Here is an 18,257-nt window from a genome sequence, read left to right as displayed (position 1 = left end):
CAGTAAGAAGCCATGCATGTGAACTAGACCAGCACGGAAGGCCAGGTAGATGTTCACACATCTGTTTGCTCAGCAGCAGCTATAAAAGCAGGAGTTGTCGCTGCCGGATAGGCTTTGTCTTGGGAAGTGATGGCAGATCATGCAAAAGTATGTTGTCAAACACTTTACCAGAAATTATTTGTGTTCAAAGTAGAATTCTCTACAAATAATAATAATAATAATAATTAATAATAATAATAATAATAATAATAATAATAATAATAATAATAATAATAATACTAATATAAAAAACACTTGCACTAGCTAAATAATTAACTGGGGAATGTGTTCAACAGTATGTTTTTACCATTTAAACCAATCATCTCTTGGGTATGGACTGGACCTTGTAGCAGCAGAGACATATTTCATTATTTCTTGTTATTTTTGTTTCCTACAGGATAGTATTACCCAATCCTTCCCCAACTGTAGTACCCATTTTGGAGTGTTATAGAAATCATGTTGACCCATATCCAATCACTGTGTATTATTTGTATTAAAATATAATCTTCAAATATTTTTTTCAGAAATTTCCTTTTCTCGACATTTTGATGTTAGTTGAGTCCTGTCATAAATTTAGCACTTTGTATCCTGATATTTGTAAGAACCTATACAAAAACTACCAAAATGCAGTTATCATAGGCAAAATTTTACTTACAATTTTAACTGAGTCCAAAGATTAAAAAAAAAGCATACTTGTTGCTCTGAGTGCTTGTATTTTCATTACTGAAGGTTACAAAGTTGAAATATGTTTAAGAAGCAAGTAATGGAATATATAAGTAATATTTATACATATTCAGATAGAAAAGTATAATCTATTACTTTGTGATGTTTTGCTTTAGTTTTTAAGTTTACAAATGAAAATTAAATTGTGTCTTTGCTGAAGTGTACAGTATAATTATGTGTTAATAGCAATCAATAGATCCATTTTATACAACTCCATTTTGCACTGACAATTGTAAATGTTCTTTTGGACTTTTGAAATATTAATTGGTATAAAAACCAGTGATTAATTAGATGTAACCCAGTCACAGAAATGACTGTTTTAATTAAATTTAATAAATTTAATTGGTTTAATTGACCAATCATTCTGAGTTCAGATGTCTCCAGAGTATCTGAGATGTTAACTGTAGATGCCAAACTAAAAAACCAAAACCAAAATGTTTTAGCATTAAATAAACCAGCATTGGTATTTAGTGTAAATATATTAAGTGTCAGAATCCATTTATATCACATTTCATAAATGTATAGGTAGAACAATGTGCTATTCTGGGGATTCTGCCATCTCTCCGAAGGGGGGGGGGAGAGGATAGACTTTAGGCATCTTCAAACAACAGGGAACATTTGAACTGGGGGAGGGAGGGGGAGAGACAGATCTGGATTGCATCTTCATCTACAACAAAAGGAAGCAATAACCATAAAACCAAGGAGAGTTCCCTTTCCCATGGAAGGGCCTGACATCTGACCAAATGGATGAGGGGAGGGGCTGAAATGGGAATGCTTTATATAGGATTGAAATGTAACTTTGTTAGATTCCGTCTTGTATTGCCACAATTGATTCCATCCTAGTAAACATTTTCCTTTTGGACTAAACTTGCACCCAAGAGTTCTTATTTCCTAAGATGTGGATTGAGGTGGGTCCTGACATTAGGTGAGATTTGTGATTTAACTTTTTAATCCTTTTTTTTAATATAGGACTAAAGAATGAATTGTTCCTCTTTTATGGGAAAGGACGTCCAGGCATCATACAAGGAATGGATCTAAACACCAAAATAGCTGATGAACATATGATCCCTATAGAAAATTTGGTCAATCCTCGAGCTTTGGATTATCATGCTGAAACCAATTACATATACTTTGCGGACACTACCAGTTTCTTGATAGGACGTCAAAAAGTTGATGGCTCCAGCCGTGAAACAATCCTGAAGGATGGTAAGTAATGCATGGAGAGATTTCAGTAGAATGTTGGAAAGTGAAAATTTCACTCAAGCATTTTCAAATTAAGTTTGTTTATTTATTTTAAAACTTTGAAAGTTTAAGGTTTTGTGACTGCAGGATCATTGTTGCCCAAAATGTTTTGATTATATATTACTGGGTAGCTGAGATTTAAAATAGTTTGTATTTTTAACATGTACTACCAGTGGAGATAATTTTAGGATATTCTTAGCTGAAAGGGTATCTTGGAACTAACCAAAGGAAAGTTAATCAATTATCTAATCGTCCTCACCAATTTCAAAAGAAATTTCAAAACTCAACATCAGGGGTGTCAAATTGCCAGCCTGCAGCCCGGACCCGTCATCCAGAAGCCGCGCCCACTGGCAATCACAAAACCTTCCCAATACGTTGTGCGACATCACATGACAACACAAGTTTGACTGGTCTGCTCTACGTGATGCCATCAAAATTCCTATTTCTTTCCCAGCTGTGAAATAAAAGGCAGGGGCCAGCAATTCGAAGGACAGGAATGTCAGTTATATCAACAACCAGCATCTGCTCAGGTTCAGTGCCATGAAGCACAGGGCAAAGAAGCTTTTGGAACATGACAAAGACAGGAAGAAGTGAGTTTAAGGAAGAGCTAGCACTTTCAAAGAGTTAACTGCTCCACTCTAGTTTAAGATAAAAAACTTAATTTAGCATTGCTATGTCAGGTTTCTGCCATATTCAAGCCAATTGACCCCATCTATAGTTGAATTTGGAGATTCATAGCTTAGCCTGAGAAGAGAAAGTGCAGTAGTAATATTTTTTTCTCAATATTTCTGTTTCATTTCATACACCTTTCATTGTATTTATCTTAAAATAATTTCTCAACTTTTGGGGAACTATAACAAAAGTATCATAAAGCAAGGAAAATCAATATGCGTTCCCACAGAGAGGGCCTCCTCAGGGTGCCCCTGGTCAGAGAATGTCGGCTGGTGGCCCCCAGGGGGAGGGCCTTCTCTGTGGGCGCTTCGGCTTTATGGAACCAGCTGCCGGTTTAGCTCCGGACGGCACCGAACCTTCGCTCCTTCCGACGCGGTCTGAAGACCCATTTATTTGAACAAGCTGGCCTGGCCTGATGGGGGAAATTAGGGTTTTTAATTGGGTTTTTATATTGTTACTGTTTTATCTGGGCGATTATTTAATTCTTTTTAATTTTTGTATCTTTTATTTATATGTGCCCTGGTCACCGCCCTGAGTCCCTCGGGAGAAGGGCGGTACACAAATTTAATAAATACAAATACAAATACAACAAAAAATGGAATATTTCCGATTCAGTATTGAGTAGCATCAGATTTGATATCTCTAATATCCCTGAGACTTTCTTACACTATTCCCCTCTACAGGGAGACTGGACCCATTTGAGTGGTTTACCCCCAGAGACTGATGGACTTAATTGGATTCCAGGAGGAACTGGGGGATATCTCAGAGGATTTGACATTTTGGAAGATTTTCTGTTGAAGCCTTAGTAATAGCCTGGAATCAAAAGACTGCTAAGACTATGGACAGGATCCCGCCTATGCGACCTCTCTTGACTCTTTGCCCCTGTTGTTCCCCATAGTTCACGAGGGTTCTGAAGCAAGTGTAGGGCATCACTGGAGAAAGATGAAGGATGAGTCTGACTGGACATGTCTCAGAACCACTATTAAGGTGTCTCCAGTGGCAATAAAAGTGGTGAAAAAAACCAATGCTTCTCCGCTCTTATTGCATCCTCGGAGTGTTGTTCTTTGGCTCTGTTCTGAATCACCCAACCTCTTCTAGGCCAGGGAGGCTTGGGACATTCATCTCCAGAACCAAGAAGAATTTGTTGAACTCCTGTTGGATAAAATTACTTGAATTCATTCCCAGTTGGAATCTTTGCATGGTGCAGGTCCTTATGAGGTACCTGTTCTGTCCCAGCCTACGTACATCCTTGTTGCTTCACAAAGACAAACCCCTTTTTTAACAAGTAGGCTGGAAAACCAACCCCTTTTATATGAGTTACAGACCTGATAATTGTCCCAAAAGCAAAAGCAACAGAACACGTTTCCAACGGAGAATTGTTCAAAAGCAAAATGGAGCACAAGTCAAACAGGAAATAGTTCACATGCAAAGCAAACAAAACATGATCCTTTGAAACTGGAGTCCTTTGCAAACAGTTGCCTTCAGCAACCAGCCCTGCCCACACATTCACTTTTTGTTATGCAGCCCCAGGGCATGGCTTCTCAATGTCTTCTCCTCCTCCCTTGGAGCTGCCCCATTGCCTCCCTCTGTCCTACTCATGTGGCCTGTCTGCATTTATGAGCATATATAATGTCCTCCAACTGTGCGTTCTCCGAGTCTAACTCAGCTTCCCAGCACACCTCGTTGTCGGCCTGAGCACAAGTGTAAGGGCCAGGCTCTTCATCAGTTTATAGGTCTTGGGGCTCATCAGAGTCTTCCTCCTCCTCTGATGGCTCCCCAGGTCCCTCCTCCTCCTCCTCCTCCTCCTCTGATTCCCCGGACCCAACTGCCGGGATCAAAGGCTGGCACAGGATCACAACAATACCTAGGGAGTCATCTTGCCTAATAATTTGGGATCAATTTGACCCTGTTGCCCCTAAGGAAGTGGAGAGGGTGCTCTGCATGGTCAATAAAACAACTACCTTTAGAGCCTTGTTCCTCTTGACTGGTGTAGGTCTGTAGGACGGTGACCAGCAGGTGAGTTCATGCAGTGATAAATTCATAACTGTGACAGGGGATATTCCTGAGACCTTTTAAGGAGACTTTGGTTTGTCCTCTACTTAAGAAATCATCTCTTGGCCCCACCTACCTTGACAATTTTCACCCAGTTTCCCATTTTCCCTTTTTAGTGAAAGTTGCTTGGTTGCTTGGCAGCTCCAGAGAGTTCTTCATGGAACAGATTTCCTTGATCCTTTTCAATCTGGATTCGGGTCTTCATCACATTTATGGATGATCTCTGGCAAGAGAAAGATGCAGTTTGTGCAACCATTCTTGCCCTTCTTTGCCTCTCAGCAGCTTTCAGTACCATCAACCATGGCATGCTTTTGGGCCAGCTTCATGAGTTGGAGTTAGGCAGCATAGTTTTAAGCTGGTTTGTCCCTATCAATTGAGGTTGATAGGGAATGAGAGATCCAGGCCTCGACTGCTCACTTAACAGCATCCTGCAAGGCTCTGTACTGTCTCCTATTTGATATCTACATGAAGCCACTGGGTGAGCTCATCTGGCACCATGGGTTGAGATATCATCAATATGCTGATGATACCAAACTCTGCATTTCTATACATGTTGACCCAAGTGATGTTGTCTCTGTCCTCTTGCAATGTCTGGAGGCTGTGAGGTCCTGGATGGGGGACAATGGACCTTGACTGGACCCTGACAAGTCTGATTGGCTTTCGGTACATGGAACCTTAGAATCTAGGATCTTGTCATCTCTGGTTCTAGATGGGGTTGCACTTTGCTGTTCAAACCCAAGTCCAAGCTTGGAGTGTTTTCCTGGACTCAGATATCCTGCACAAAGAATGAGCATGGCTAGAAGAGCTTTTGCACACCGGTGATTTATGCATCCTTCCTGGATCAGGACTCTGCACTCAGTTATATAAGCCTTACTTATCTTTCATCTGGACTACTGCAATGTGCTTTACATGGGGCTACCTTTGAAATCCATTTGGAAGGTTCAATTGGTGCAAAGTGTGGCAGCTAGTGCAGTCTTTGGAGCCCCTAGGATGGCTCATATTACATCACTGTTCCGTGAACTACAGACTACCAATCTGGTTATGACTTTTAAAGTCCTTAATGGCATAGGTCCAGGCTACCTGATAAACCAATTGTCCTGCTAAATCTAGCCCATCCTACCCAGTTTGGCAGAGAGGATGTACTGCAGATCCTGTCAGTCAAAGAGCTGTCAAGATCCAGAAGATACTTCTCTGCTGCAGCACCTCTCCCCCCTTTGAAACATCCTGCCCTCCAGGATAAGATCTGCCCCCAATCTCCTATCATTCCATAAGAGTCTAAAGACCTGGCTTGGCAAACTGGCCTATGGAGCCGATGGGGGAGTTTCACGCTGGAGGTGGCTGCTAGAATGATAGCCCCGTTTCTTTGTTGTTTTATTGTTCTACTTTACTTTTGCTTTGTTTAAGCTTCCTTTTATTTCTTAGTTTCTTTTATTGCAAACTAAATTGTAAGTCATTCTAAACTCTTTGTGACCTAGTAATTGCCTGTGATAATCATTTGTGAATATGTTATCAATTACCCAGGGACAGGAATAGCTATTGCATTTTTGTGTATGTGTGGTTTCCACCCTTCCCCTGTAATATACAGAAATAAAATTTTGGGGAACTTTGCACTCCCAGTTCACAATAAACAACTTTGTCACGAGAGATTTTCTTCTATATTCCTTAATATTCATTATGATTTCATATGGAGAATAAGCATTCTTCTTCTATCTGCAGTTCATCTTAAGGATTTATATTCTCTTACTAAGTACAACTAAGATATTTTCTTAGTTTTTAACTGTAATGTTATAATACATCACTTCTTTCCTTCTTTAAAACCTATAGGTGGATTTCCCTGGCTATGATGGAATACTAGAAAACCAATTATGTGCATTGATTGAGGAATATGATGTTTCAGTTTGTAATTTGGCTTTAGCACAATGTTGGCTTTAGCACAATGTTTGGGCTGACTGATGAGAACAAAATAAGTTCAAAATGGCCATATCAGCCTCCGTAATTCTTTATTAGCAATTTGAATAATTTACACAAATAATGAACTGTCGTAAGTTGTGACTATAGCCTGTGGATAGCCTTGGGTTAGGCTGAAACAGGAAAGAAGATTTAACCGGCAAGGTATTCGAAAGACTTGACAAATACTTAACACATATATCTCCCTTGCTTCCTAGCTAATAAAGAGAGAAAGAGCCTGTTGCCTAGGGGTTAAAACAACTGCCTAATATATAATTAGCCCAGGTTCGAATCTCAGATAAAGGGTATGACTGAATGATGAGAACAAAATAAGTTCAAAATGGTCATATCAGCCTCCCTAATTCTTTATTAGCAATTAGAATAATTTACACACACACACACACACACACACGCACACGCACACACACACACACACACACACACACATATCTTGCAGTACTTAAACACAGGTTTATTCCCCAACAGATACAATCAATGTAATTCTTTTCATTTATAATAAATATGTTCAGGCCCTGTTATTATTTTATTGCCAGGATATTTTTTATTATGATAAGCTACTAAGAGATAATTAATGATTCTCCATTGCCTTTAAATAATCTATGCCTGAAAGGTATCTGAACCATTCTTCATGCTGCCTTAAACTCCTGAAAGAAAAAACTGGATAGAAATCAAATAAATGTTGAAAAAATATATCATAAGGTAGTTTACTGCGCTGCAATCCATACCATTCCAGAAAATTGTCAACAGTGCAACTTGATTCCATTGTAAGGAATTGTTCTAGATTCAGCATTGCTGTTGCTAAATCATTAACCACTTTCATATATTTCTTGCTTCCAAGATTTGCCCCTTGATTCAGACTACATACAATAAGTTCAAATTTATTTGTACCTTATAACAGATAACTTTAAATATTCAGTATCATGAATATTATGATTATAGTCAGATTAATTATTATGGTCACTATTTGCTTAGGCTTTTATAAAGAAAGTATTAGCTTTATCTTTTTATTTAGGTATTAGCTCTATCTATCTATATCTATCTATCTATCTATCTATCTATCTATCTATCTATCTATCTATCTATCTATCTATCTATCTATCTATCTATTTGTATTTTTGCATACATATTCACTTATTTTCCAAAGAACTCAGAATGATTTTTTTTCCAGAAAAGGAAAGTAAAACCACTAAATGAATTTACATGGCTAAATCCTGCAATGTCCTGCAATCTGCTATACTGAATTTCTGTTTGTCTACCAAAAAAAAAATCTGCTTACCATTTTGTGTAGAAGAACCTAATATTCTATACACTCACATGCTCATACATGCCCACAAAATTATATATATATATCATCTTTGTTTACACAGATCTTGATAATGTAGAAGGCATTGCAATAGACTGGATTGGAAATAATTTGTTTTGGACAAATGATGGTTACAGGAAAACAATTAATGTTGCCAGGCTAGAGAAAGCTTCTCAGAACCGCAAAACTCTTCTGGAAGGTGGCATGTCTCACCCTCGAGGAATTGTGGTGGATCCTGTTAACGGGTATGAAAACTTTCTATCTTAAATAATAGTTTATCTGTTTTAAAATGCACTAGGAAGATTCACAAGTTATTTACAAAATGTTGGCCAAGATCATTAATATTTGTCATTTGTCTATACAGTCACCAGGTGTGTGTGTGTGTGTGTGTGTGTGTGTGTAATGAAATAGAATTACATTTGTAGTTATAACTGGACAACCCCTGACCCATTGTGTCATCATTTCATAGATATTTCTATACCTAAACAGAAACAGAATGACTGCAGACATATGAAAAAGCAATGGCGGCAGGAACGGCTTCCGACTTCCTGCCTGATTCCCCATTGACTTTCTTTGTAGGAAGTCAGAAAGCATTGAAGTGATGATCATGTGTCCACGCTAACCATGGCAACATGGCAGCACTGAAGCAACTTCATCAAATATCAATCGTACAGGAGTCATGGGCTTAGATTTTGGATGCATTTTGTTAGTTAAGTCATTTCTGGTATATTGAAATTGTTCCTTTATGAAGGGCCATTTAAGTTATTTATTTGGCCACAAAAATCTTGCTTCTAATTAATAGCAAAGCAAAAAGCTGCACAGAGTTGTCTTGAACTCTGAGGTGGGCAGCATATTAAATTTAATAAATAATAATTAAAAAAAAACTAAATTGTCTCAAAATAATTTGTAAGAAATCATTTTAACTTCAGTTTCCATGTATTTTTCAGGAGAAAGGTTTAGGAGAGGCCAGCTTATAGTACAGGTAGTCCTCAAGTTACAACAGGAATTGGGAATGGAATTTCCATCACTAAGTGATGTAGACTTAAAGTGCAACATCATGCGACTTTATTGCTTAGGAATGCCGATCCTTGCACCACCATCACTACCACCACCACCTATTGCTGTTTCTCATTAGGTGAGGAACTATCCCAATCCAGGCCATTTTCAACTTGCTCTCTCCCACCACTGTGCCTTGGTAATGTAAGGCACTGCCTCTTTTTCAACTCTTCCCAGCTGCTTATCTCTCCACCTCTCTGCCCTTTTGCTGCCTTGTGCACTGCCACCTTAGCTGAACTTTCCATCCAAGAGTCTGTTTATTCTACCAGCCTGGCCGCCTTCTAGCCTCTACATGCTATTTGAGAACAGTGTGGGTGACCTCAGCGCAGAGCGACCTTGAAACATTGTCTCAAGCAGACATCTTCACTTTCTTAACTTTCACTCTACCCTCCCACCCCAAGTGCTTCCCTTCCCTCTCAGGGTTCATGGCAGACTGGTAACAAAACGATTGCAGAGCAGCCGTGAGGTGGTGGTTCTGATAATAGGGCTTAAGACAGCACTCTCCAGTGGCAGTGGCACTCAGGCTGAACTAGAGATCTCAGGGCAATGGCAGCTGGCTAAGACTGCTAAAAGCCCTGGGTCTCTACTTGAGACCCAGCGCCACTGCTGAGGGGAGAGATGCAGCAGACAGGTGAGAGGGGAGCTGAAACACCCCTGTTGTCATCAGTGCAGCAGGCTGCCAAGCACTTGATTTTTGATCATGAGACTGCGGGGCACTTCAACAGCCCTAACTTTGGAGACAAGGCATAATTACCATTTGTTTAGCACTGCTATAACTCCAAACGGTCACTGAACGAGTGGCTATAATTCAAGGACAACTTGTAACCCCCTTCAAAAGGCTAAATCAAATCATAGTATACTTTTTTAAAAATCAACTCCACTATCACCCTCCTTTAAAAGTTACTTCCCTGTCCCATTTCCTTAATAACTTTATTTTCTTGTACCACTCAATTAAAGCAATTAACTGAATATAACACTAACTCATATTAATAACTCTATCATATTGCAAACAATTAAATGCAAAGAAACAAAAACAGCTGTGCTTTCTGAATATTCCTCTCCCTACCTTGATAGGACAAGAGGCTTTGGAGTAGCAAAATACTACGACAATCTGTAATAAATTTTCTCAAGGTAAAGTTAGGAAAAGAAAATCTTCCTTGGGGAAATCAAGTAAACCAATTAGTATAACTACATGCAAATAATTATTTTCCCTACGCAAAGTTGTGTGATTATAGTTTTAAAAAGCAAGAAATGATAGATTTCTTGAGAAGTTACGTTATTTTGCTAATGAGAGTGTTTGCTCTGCTTTGGTTGAAATAAAAGTCAGCTCGGGATATGGCAGAACATTGACTCAGAATAATAACGTCAAGATTAAAATATGACATGTCATAATAAATGCATTTTATAACACTAGCTTTCCCTTTGCTTTCAGAATTTTCAGTGTCTAGTTTAACATTTGTGCAGTATAGCCAAAACCAAGACATTGCAAGTTTGACAAAATGAAGTTGCAATAAAATATATCACTTCCCATAACATTGATTATTAGCCTATGCATATATGCACACACAAACAGTACCCCCCTCCCCGAAAAAATATTTGTTTGGAAAAGCTGAGTGAAACACGGAAGCAATACTAAGCATTATGTCGGATGCAAGAAACCAGGGGCCAAGATTGAATTGAAAAGCACAAGTTTTTTTTCTTCATGCTACCTCTAAACAAGAATCTGATCTAGTAACAGTCAAGGCAAATTGGCTCCACATGAGAGTCAATGGACTTCAAGGGGAGACTGGACTTAGGTTTTTTCAGGGGGATTCCATACTGATGATGTGTTTGACACCCCCACCCCCCTGAGCTCTGCCTGGTCATCTCCTAAACATTGAAGATTATTATATTTCTGGGTTTTGCTGCAGAAAAATCCAGGGCTTCTTACAGATCAGTAGCACATGACTAGTGCTTTAGGACCCTCCTCCAGTGCATGACCTGTGCAACATCCATCCATCTTTTGCTCCATCTTTTGAATTCAAGTGTTTCACATGAAACCAGCAAACTGCAACCCACTTCTCAGTGTCTCCCTTTCCAGGCATGAGCTCTCCAGTACTATTGTTAGATATTAGACAATGATTAATGTTTATATGTTATTTATATGTAAGGGTGGAGGTTATACATATGTTGTATATAGTATATTTAAATGTGTGTTATGCAGGTGTACACTTTGAGAGCAAGCAACTAACTTTCATTTTTAATGTATGCCATTGTGCCCACAGTAAAAATGACAATAAAGTCTGTCTGTCTATCTACCTATCTACCTACCTACCTACCTACCTACCTACCTATCTATCTATCTATCTATCTATCTATCTATCTATCTATCTATCTATCTATCTATCTATCTATCCCAATTCAAAATTTACTTTCAAAGTTTGGGAAAGGACCAAATTCAGATGGAATTTGATTATTATTTTTTTAGTGTCTTTAAATCAGTGCTTACTCATGGTGACTGTCTGAAAAATTCCCTGCAATTTTCTTGGCAATATTGTCAAAAATGGTTTGCCATGAGAAAGTGTGCCTGATCCAATGTCATTCAGCTGTGCTTGTGTCCAAGGCAGTACTGGAACTCATGGTATCCTGGTTTCTAGACTTTTGTCTTATTTATTTGTATCCTGCTTTTATTATTTTTACAAATAACTCAAGAAAATGAACATATCCAGCACACCTTCCTTCTCCTATTTTCCCCATATCAACAACCCTGTGCGGTGAGTTGTGCTGAGAAAGAATAACTGGCCAAACATACCCAGCTGGCTTTCATGGCTAAGGTGGGACCTGAACTCATAGTCTCCTTGCTTCTAGCCTGGTGCTTTAATCTTTAGACCAAACTGGGTCTCTAATTTGCATTTTAGGAATCCTAATTCATTTGCTATTTTTGCTACCCACCAGTGTTTTTCCTTTTTTTTAATTAAATCCTCCATTTATTTTTTTATTTAAAATATGAGCTCCATCTTAAAATTCTGGGAAGCTCACAATTCTAATATAAAAACACTGTGTGTGTGTGTGTGTGTGTGTGTGTGTGTGTGTGTGTGCGCGCGCACACACACACATACACATAGAAAAGCAGCAGCAGAAGCAGAAAAATCTGGTACACTGTCTTCCAACCCTGACCTCACACTATTCCAGCACTTGGGGAAAATACCAAATTCTGTTTGGTATTTGTTTCATGTCCAACTCTGAACTATAATCACAATAGTGTAAAAGTTACAATAATGGTGATTAGAATAAAATTTAAAAAGGAAAAAAAGATGCAAATACCTTAAATGTAAAACTAGATCAGTTTTTAAGTTATTACTAAATCTAGGCATATAGAAGCATATTGCTCCACTGTTTTGTACCATCATTATTGTATTTCTGCTAAATTTTATCAAAACAGGTCTAACAAACTAGAAGCCCTTTTTATATGACTAGATGGCTATAAATATACTCATATTATAGAATCATCTGTATTATTTTGCAGTAGGAAGTGTAACTGCTAAATTATCATTCCATACTGCAAATGAAAATTATTGGAATTTTGTTTATATTTTAATTAATTTCTTGTGCTAAATCATTACCACATAATTTGAGCCTGGTTTGGGATGTGACAGATGTAAACTGCAAAAGACTTAGGACAATGTTTTAAGTGATATCCTTTTAACAAGTCAAATAAATGTTTTCAAGGTCTATTGATTCATTGTACTTTTGGAGAGAGTAAAGAGTATATTGATTGGATTATTTACTTCAGTTCTAGACAGCTGACATATAAATTTCATTAAAGGGAATCTTAAATGAGCCTTGACTGTATCTGAAGTTGTAATTTGTAAAAGGCTCAGTGCAACATCTAATAAATAAAGGATTATCTGCCAGACAATATTTCCAATAGGTAGAGCCATGGTACCTCTTAAAAATATTTTACTATTGCATTATTATTCATACTTACAAAATGAAGTTACAAGAATTTATAAGTGTATATCCAACCTAATTTAATTTTTGGAGACCTTGGTGGTTTCTGAGCTTAGTTGTTTGCTTGCAGACATTTCATTATCTGACTACATAACATCATCTGTTAATGACTGTGTGCGGTTTGGCCCTTGTTTGTATACTGTAGCTTGCCCTGTTGGTGGGGATATGGCATTTAATTTTAATTTTTTTAATAGATCTGAGTCATATTTCCAGTGTGTTAGAAATGACGCCATGATTAGATTACCAGTAGAAAAATGTTAAAATTAACGTGTGGGTTTTTTTTGTGTGAATATCAACTTAGTGAAAGGTGAAGTTTCCCAATTACCAAGCTTTGTAGACTGGATTTGGTGCTTTTAATCACCTATCCAATGCTTTCCAAGGAGATAGGCAGATATGGTTGTTTGTTGGTGTAAAGGTACCATCACAGGATGTTCCAAGCAAAACTGCCTTTTGTATTTGACTGATGGTAATTTTGTCAATGTTGATGCTGTTCAAGTACTGCTCTAGATGTTTGGGGATTTGGGATAATAATAATATGTGTGGGTAATCTACAGTTAAATTCACAATCTAAGAGTGGTAGAAATTTAATTTTAGGTTCCAATAAGGACCTAAAAATTATTAAAGTAAAGCTGAAGAATATGGGCAATTCCAAGCAGGGTGGGCTTTTTGTAAAATTAGGGTGTTCAGGTTTGATAAATTCAATATTTCCAGATATTGAGGAAGTACTTTAGATATCGCTCTGATAATCTACTATTATATTATTACTATTATTATTACTTTATTCTCTTTATTCAGGTTGTTTATGATTAAAATTCTACAACTAAAGTTAAATGGTTCAATTAATGTTTTTTTTATTTGTTATTTTACAGCTGGATGTATTGGACAGATTGGGAAGAAGATGAAATAGATGATAGTATGGGAAGAATTGAGAAAGCATGGATGGATGGTAACAACCGTCAAATATTTGTGACATTAAAGATGTTGTGGCCCAATGGATTAACTCTGGATTATCAAAATAATATATTATACTGGTGTGATGCCTATTATGATCATATTGAAAGAATATTTCTGAATGGAAGTGACCGCAAGGTAAAAGAAAATATAATACTTTTTGCCCACAGATTCCCTGTTTAGTGAATTATCTTGCCAATTTGTTTATTTTGTCTTTAAGGCTGACTATTGATTATCTTGTGGAAGTACACAGTCTAAGAACTATTGGGTTATTTTGGGGGGAAAGGGAAGGGAAGGGAGGAAGGAAGGAAGGAAGGAAGGAAGGAAGGAAGGAAGGACTATTTATTTATTTCAGAAGGTAGAAATGTTTTCTGATCCTTATTCTACTGTACATGAAATCAAGCCACAAAAATTCATGTTAAATCTAATATGAGCCCTTACTAATAATCTTAATATGTTTGGCCATAGTAGTACATGATATCATATATCAGCATTTTTAGGAATTTCTCACATGAATATACACTCATTCAGTTGAGTATAAAGAAGAGGGTCCTGAAAAAGACACTACTAAAGTGCTGATGAAAAAAAAAGTAACAACCTAGACCCATAAGAAGAAGACAATGTGTGGAAGAAGTTTACATATATAAGAAGGAGAAGAGGTGCAGCACAATCAACCTTGCAAGATTCTGCTATTATAGTCGTTCTCAGTAAAAGTACTTTCAGGTTTTGATTCAGATGCTGACTCCTGGTCTGATTTATTCAGTAGGGTTGACATGTATGCACAAAGTTACATGTACTATAACAAAGGTCCCCAACCTTTTGGGCACCAGGGACCGCTTCTGTGGAGAGAGGTTTTTCTGTGGACCAGAGGGGGCGTGGTTTTGTGTGATGCCTGTGTCCCGTGGATGGGGCTTTGCTTGTTTGTGCGGACCGGTTGCTGGCATGCCACGGCCTGATACTGGTCCATGGACCAGGGGTTGGGGACCCCTGTACTATAAGACAGTTTACATAAGCATTTTTTTCATTTTTTTACTATCCATATAGTTTGCAAAATAAAAAGGCAGATTAGATTGAAAAAATGGTATATGTAACATCACTTGGCTTTTTATATTGCAAATATGCTTTTTGTTGTTTTCATGTGGTGGGTAAATTTTTATTCTATATTGGATCAAATCTCTATCTGCACTCATCTTGGGGTTTTACATGTTGCAGGGACTTAGTTTAATCTTTTTTTAAATTGGTCTTAATTTTTGTATTAATGTTTTAAAAATTATACCCTGTAAACCGCCCTGAGTCCTTTGGGAAAGGGCGGTATATAAATTCAATAAATTAAATTAAATTAAATTAAATCTTCCTTGCCAAATCATAATATTATACAGGTGTTACAGTTTTATTCAGCCTGGAATTTAACAATTCATATGCAATTGTTGTTGCTATTTTTACACAGCTGAAATATATTTTATGATGTTTATTTTGTATTTACTCTATTTTAATTGTGTACATTACATAGATATGCTGTGTATAAATTGCCAGTGTTACGTGATTTTATCTGTCCAATATGCATGCATTGAATTTAGATACAGAGAGATCTGTTAGAATGATAGTTGTAATAACTTTTGAAAAAAAAATGATTTCACTATATTGTACTCCAAACCCAACTTCAACATCTGTTATCAGTGTCCCACTTCTTCTAGAATTAATAATCCAAATCATTACCAAATCATTAAAGCTGGTTTCTAGGGTTATCAATAATGGATAATTAGATAATCATGTATCTCAAAGTCTACTCTAGGCATCATATACTATTTTTATTTTGTAGGATCTACAGTAGTGTTAGCCATAGAACGAACTCCCCCCTTCTCTCTCTCCAGAAAAATGCACACATACACACAAATACATATATACACACATACAAACACACACACAAACACTAAACTTTGGATAGGAGTACCAGTGATTGAACATCTTTACTCAAAGTAATGGAAGACAATGGCAGTTTTGATCTAATGCACCTAAAGGCCCAGTATGTGGAAGGCTAGTGTAAGGGAATTGTCTAAAAAAATAATATATGACTTTTCTACATATTGCAGTTTCTTTTTTTTTTTTCATTTCGTACAGAAAAAAAGCATATCTTTTTCCATTCTTCAGTTAATCTCTGAATGGTATTTATACCCTTGGATGAAATTAGGAATAGCAATGTTTTGTGTCTTTATGGTCAACTAGTCCATTGAATTTGTACAAATAGTTTTCCAGTACATTTTTGTAAGGTATAACAATGTTGGTCAGTACTTGTTAATCTTAGTAATCTATGTTTATATGGATACTATGTTGATATGGATTTTTATTAGAAAATTATAAATAGAAAGAATAGAGATCATAATATTTAATATTTGAGAGGAATATATCAGCCTTAGAGACAGATCCATTGCATTCTTTCCCAGCAGGGCGAAATGGAGGAATATTTTCCCTTCCTCCCCAACCTTTAAAAATCCGACAAATAAAATTAGGAAATAGGTTTATTATCTGAAGATATATTCAATTGGTGCTTTGGAGATTGGAGTAGATTTTTTATGTAAAGAAAGCTTTAAATATATTTGCACACAAATAAAAATCAAATATTCACATTTTTTCTTAAATGTTTTTAATGTTCTTAAATGTGAAGCCATGTAGTGATATACTGAATGCTGAAACAATTTAATGTCAATCATTTGCAGGTGGTCTACAGTGGAAAAGAACTGAATCATCCATTTGGACTATCACATCATAGAAATTATATTTTCTGGACAGATTATATGAATGGCTCTATTTTCCAACTGGATTTGATGTCTAGAAATGTGACACTTCTGAAAAGTGAGAGATCCCCTCTCTTTGGGTTGCAAATTTATGATCTCCAGAAGCAACAAGGTATTGAAAATAACATTTTCTGCATTCCCCCATGCAGCACTTAAATAATTGTAGTTATAGAAAGAGCAAATATTCACTATTGCTTCAGACTTTCTCATCAGTCTTCTGTGAACACACTAATCCATTAGATGTGAAATTAATTCTAAGTAGTAAGTCAGTGCAGATGTGTAGGCTATATTTAGTGAAAGATAATTACCACTTGTCATCACTGAAATAAACATGGGTTAATTTTGAAAAAGATTTTGCTGATCTTTTGTGCAGTGATGCATACAAAGCATTTCTTAAAATCATAAAATAGGTATATCTTACACATCTTTTGCTGCTGCTTCTATTGCTTTGAAAATTACCTCTAGCTGCTCTGCATGGGTGAACTTTTGAGTTAATCCTCAACATCATGTATTACATTGTTTTCAATATAAATTCCATAAAACTAATTTTACAGAACTGGACCATTAATTATGATTGTTATTTACTATTATTATAAAATAAGATACCAACTGTTTGCTGAAGATCATGCTAGTAATTTTATTTCACAGAGCAGGAAGTCAAGGTATAAATCAAACAAGAAATAAATTTCAATATTTTTCTCAATAAAGAGCATGAAAACATTTGAATTGTCTAAAAAATCTTCAGTAGCTAACAGAAAATTTACAAAAGAAAAGTTACAAAAATAAATGATGGCAAGACTGAAGAAAATCCTAAAAATGGCCTAATGTTATATCTATGAGGTATAGAATTGGGTCAGCGATCCTTGGTGCTGTCTGAGCTTGGCTGTTTTCTTGTAGATGTTTCATTCTCTAAACTAGATAATATCATCAGTGCAGTAACAATGTTACCTAGTTTGGGTAATGAAACATTTGTAAGAAAACAACCAAGCTCAGAGAGCACCAAAGACCCCATAGTTCAGGGGTAGGCAACCTCGGCTCTTTTTTTTTACTCATGGACTTCAACTCCCAGAATTCCTGAATCAGCTGACTCAGGAATTCTGGGAGTTGAAGTCCATGAGTCATAAAAGAGCTGAGGTTGCCTACCCCTGCCATAGTTCAACTCTGAACTACAAATATTCTCCTTTATTAGAACTGAGTCAGTCTGGAATGGGAATTATAGATTGAATATTATCTGCTACCGTATTCGTAGTGAGGCTTATTTAGCGGAATATCCTTTCCAGAAAAGTATGACACTTTCTTTAATCTCTTGCTGTCAGAATGTTAGAGAGTTGTTAGTTTGGATAATTTTCACATACCGAAAAAAATACTGCTTTGCTGCACTTACTCTCCAAACTTACCTGTTTCTTTTTAGATCTGATTGTTATTTGATTTTATATTTATTGGGCTGGATACACATATGATAATTACAG

General features: G+C 36.7%; 1 protein-coding gene across 1 annotated transcript in view; it reads left to right on the top strand.

Annotated features, from left to right (window-relative positions):
• LRP1B (LDL receptor related protein 1B) overlaps positions 1-18,257 on the top strand; it is a gene marked incomplete at both ends in the record, with an annotated part of 936,568 nt that overhangs the window by 656,772 nt on the left and 261,539 nt on the right. Inside the window, 5 exon segments of the mRNA XM_083348746.1 lie at positions 4-147; positions 1,732-1,968; positions 8,064-8,244; positions 13,915-14,134; positions 16,711-16,900. Coding sequence (XP_083204872.1) covers positions 4-147; positions 1,732-1,968; positions 8,064-8,244; positions 13,915-14,134; positions 16,711-16,900 — 972 coding nt within the window.

This window comes from Vipera ursinii (assembly GCF_947247035.1).
Source record: "Vipera ursinii genome assembly, chromosome: 1".
In the NCBI taxonomy this organism is placed as follows: Eukaryota; Metazoa; Chordata; class Lepidosauria; order Squamata; family Viperidae; genus Vipera; species Vipera ursinii.
Note: the sequence above shows the minus strand (reverse complement) of the source record. Positions and strands in the feature narration are given on the sequence as shown.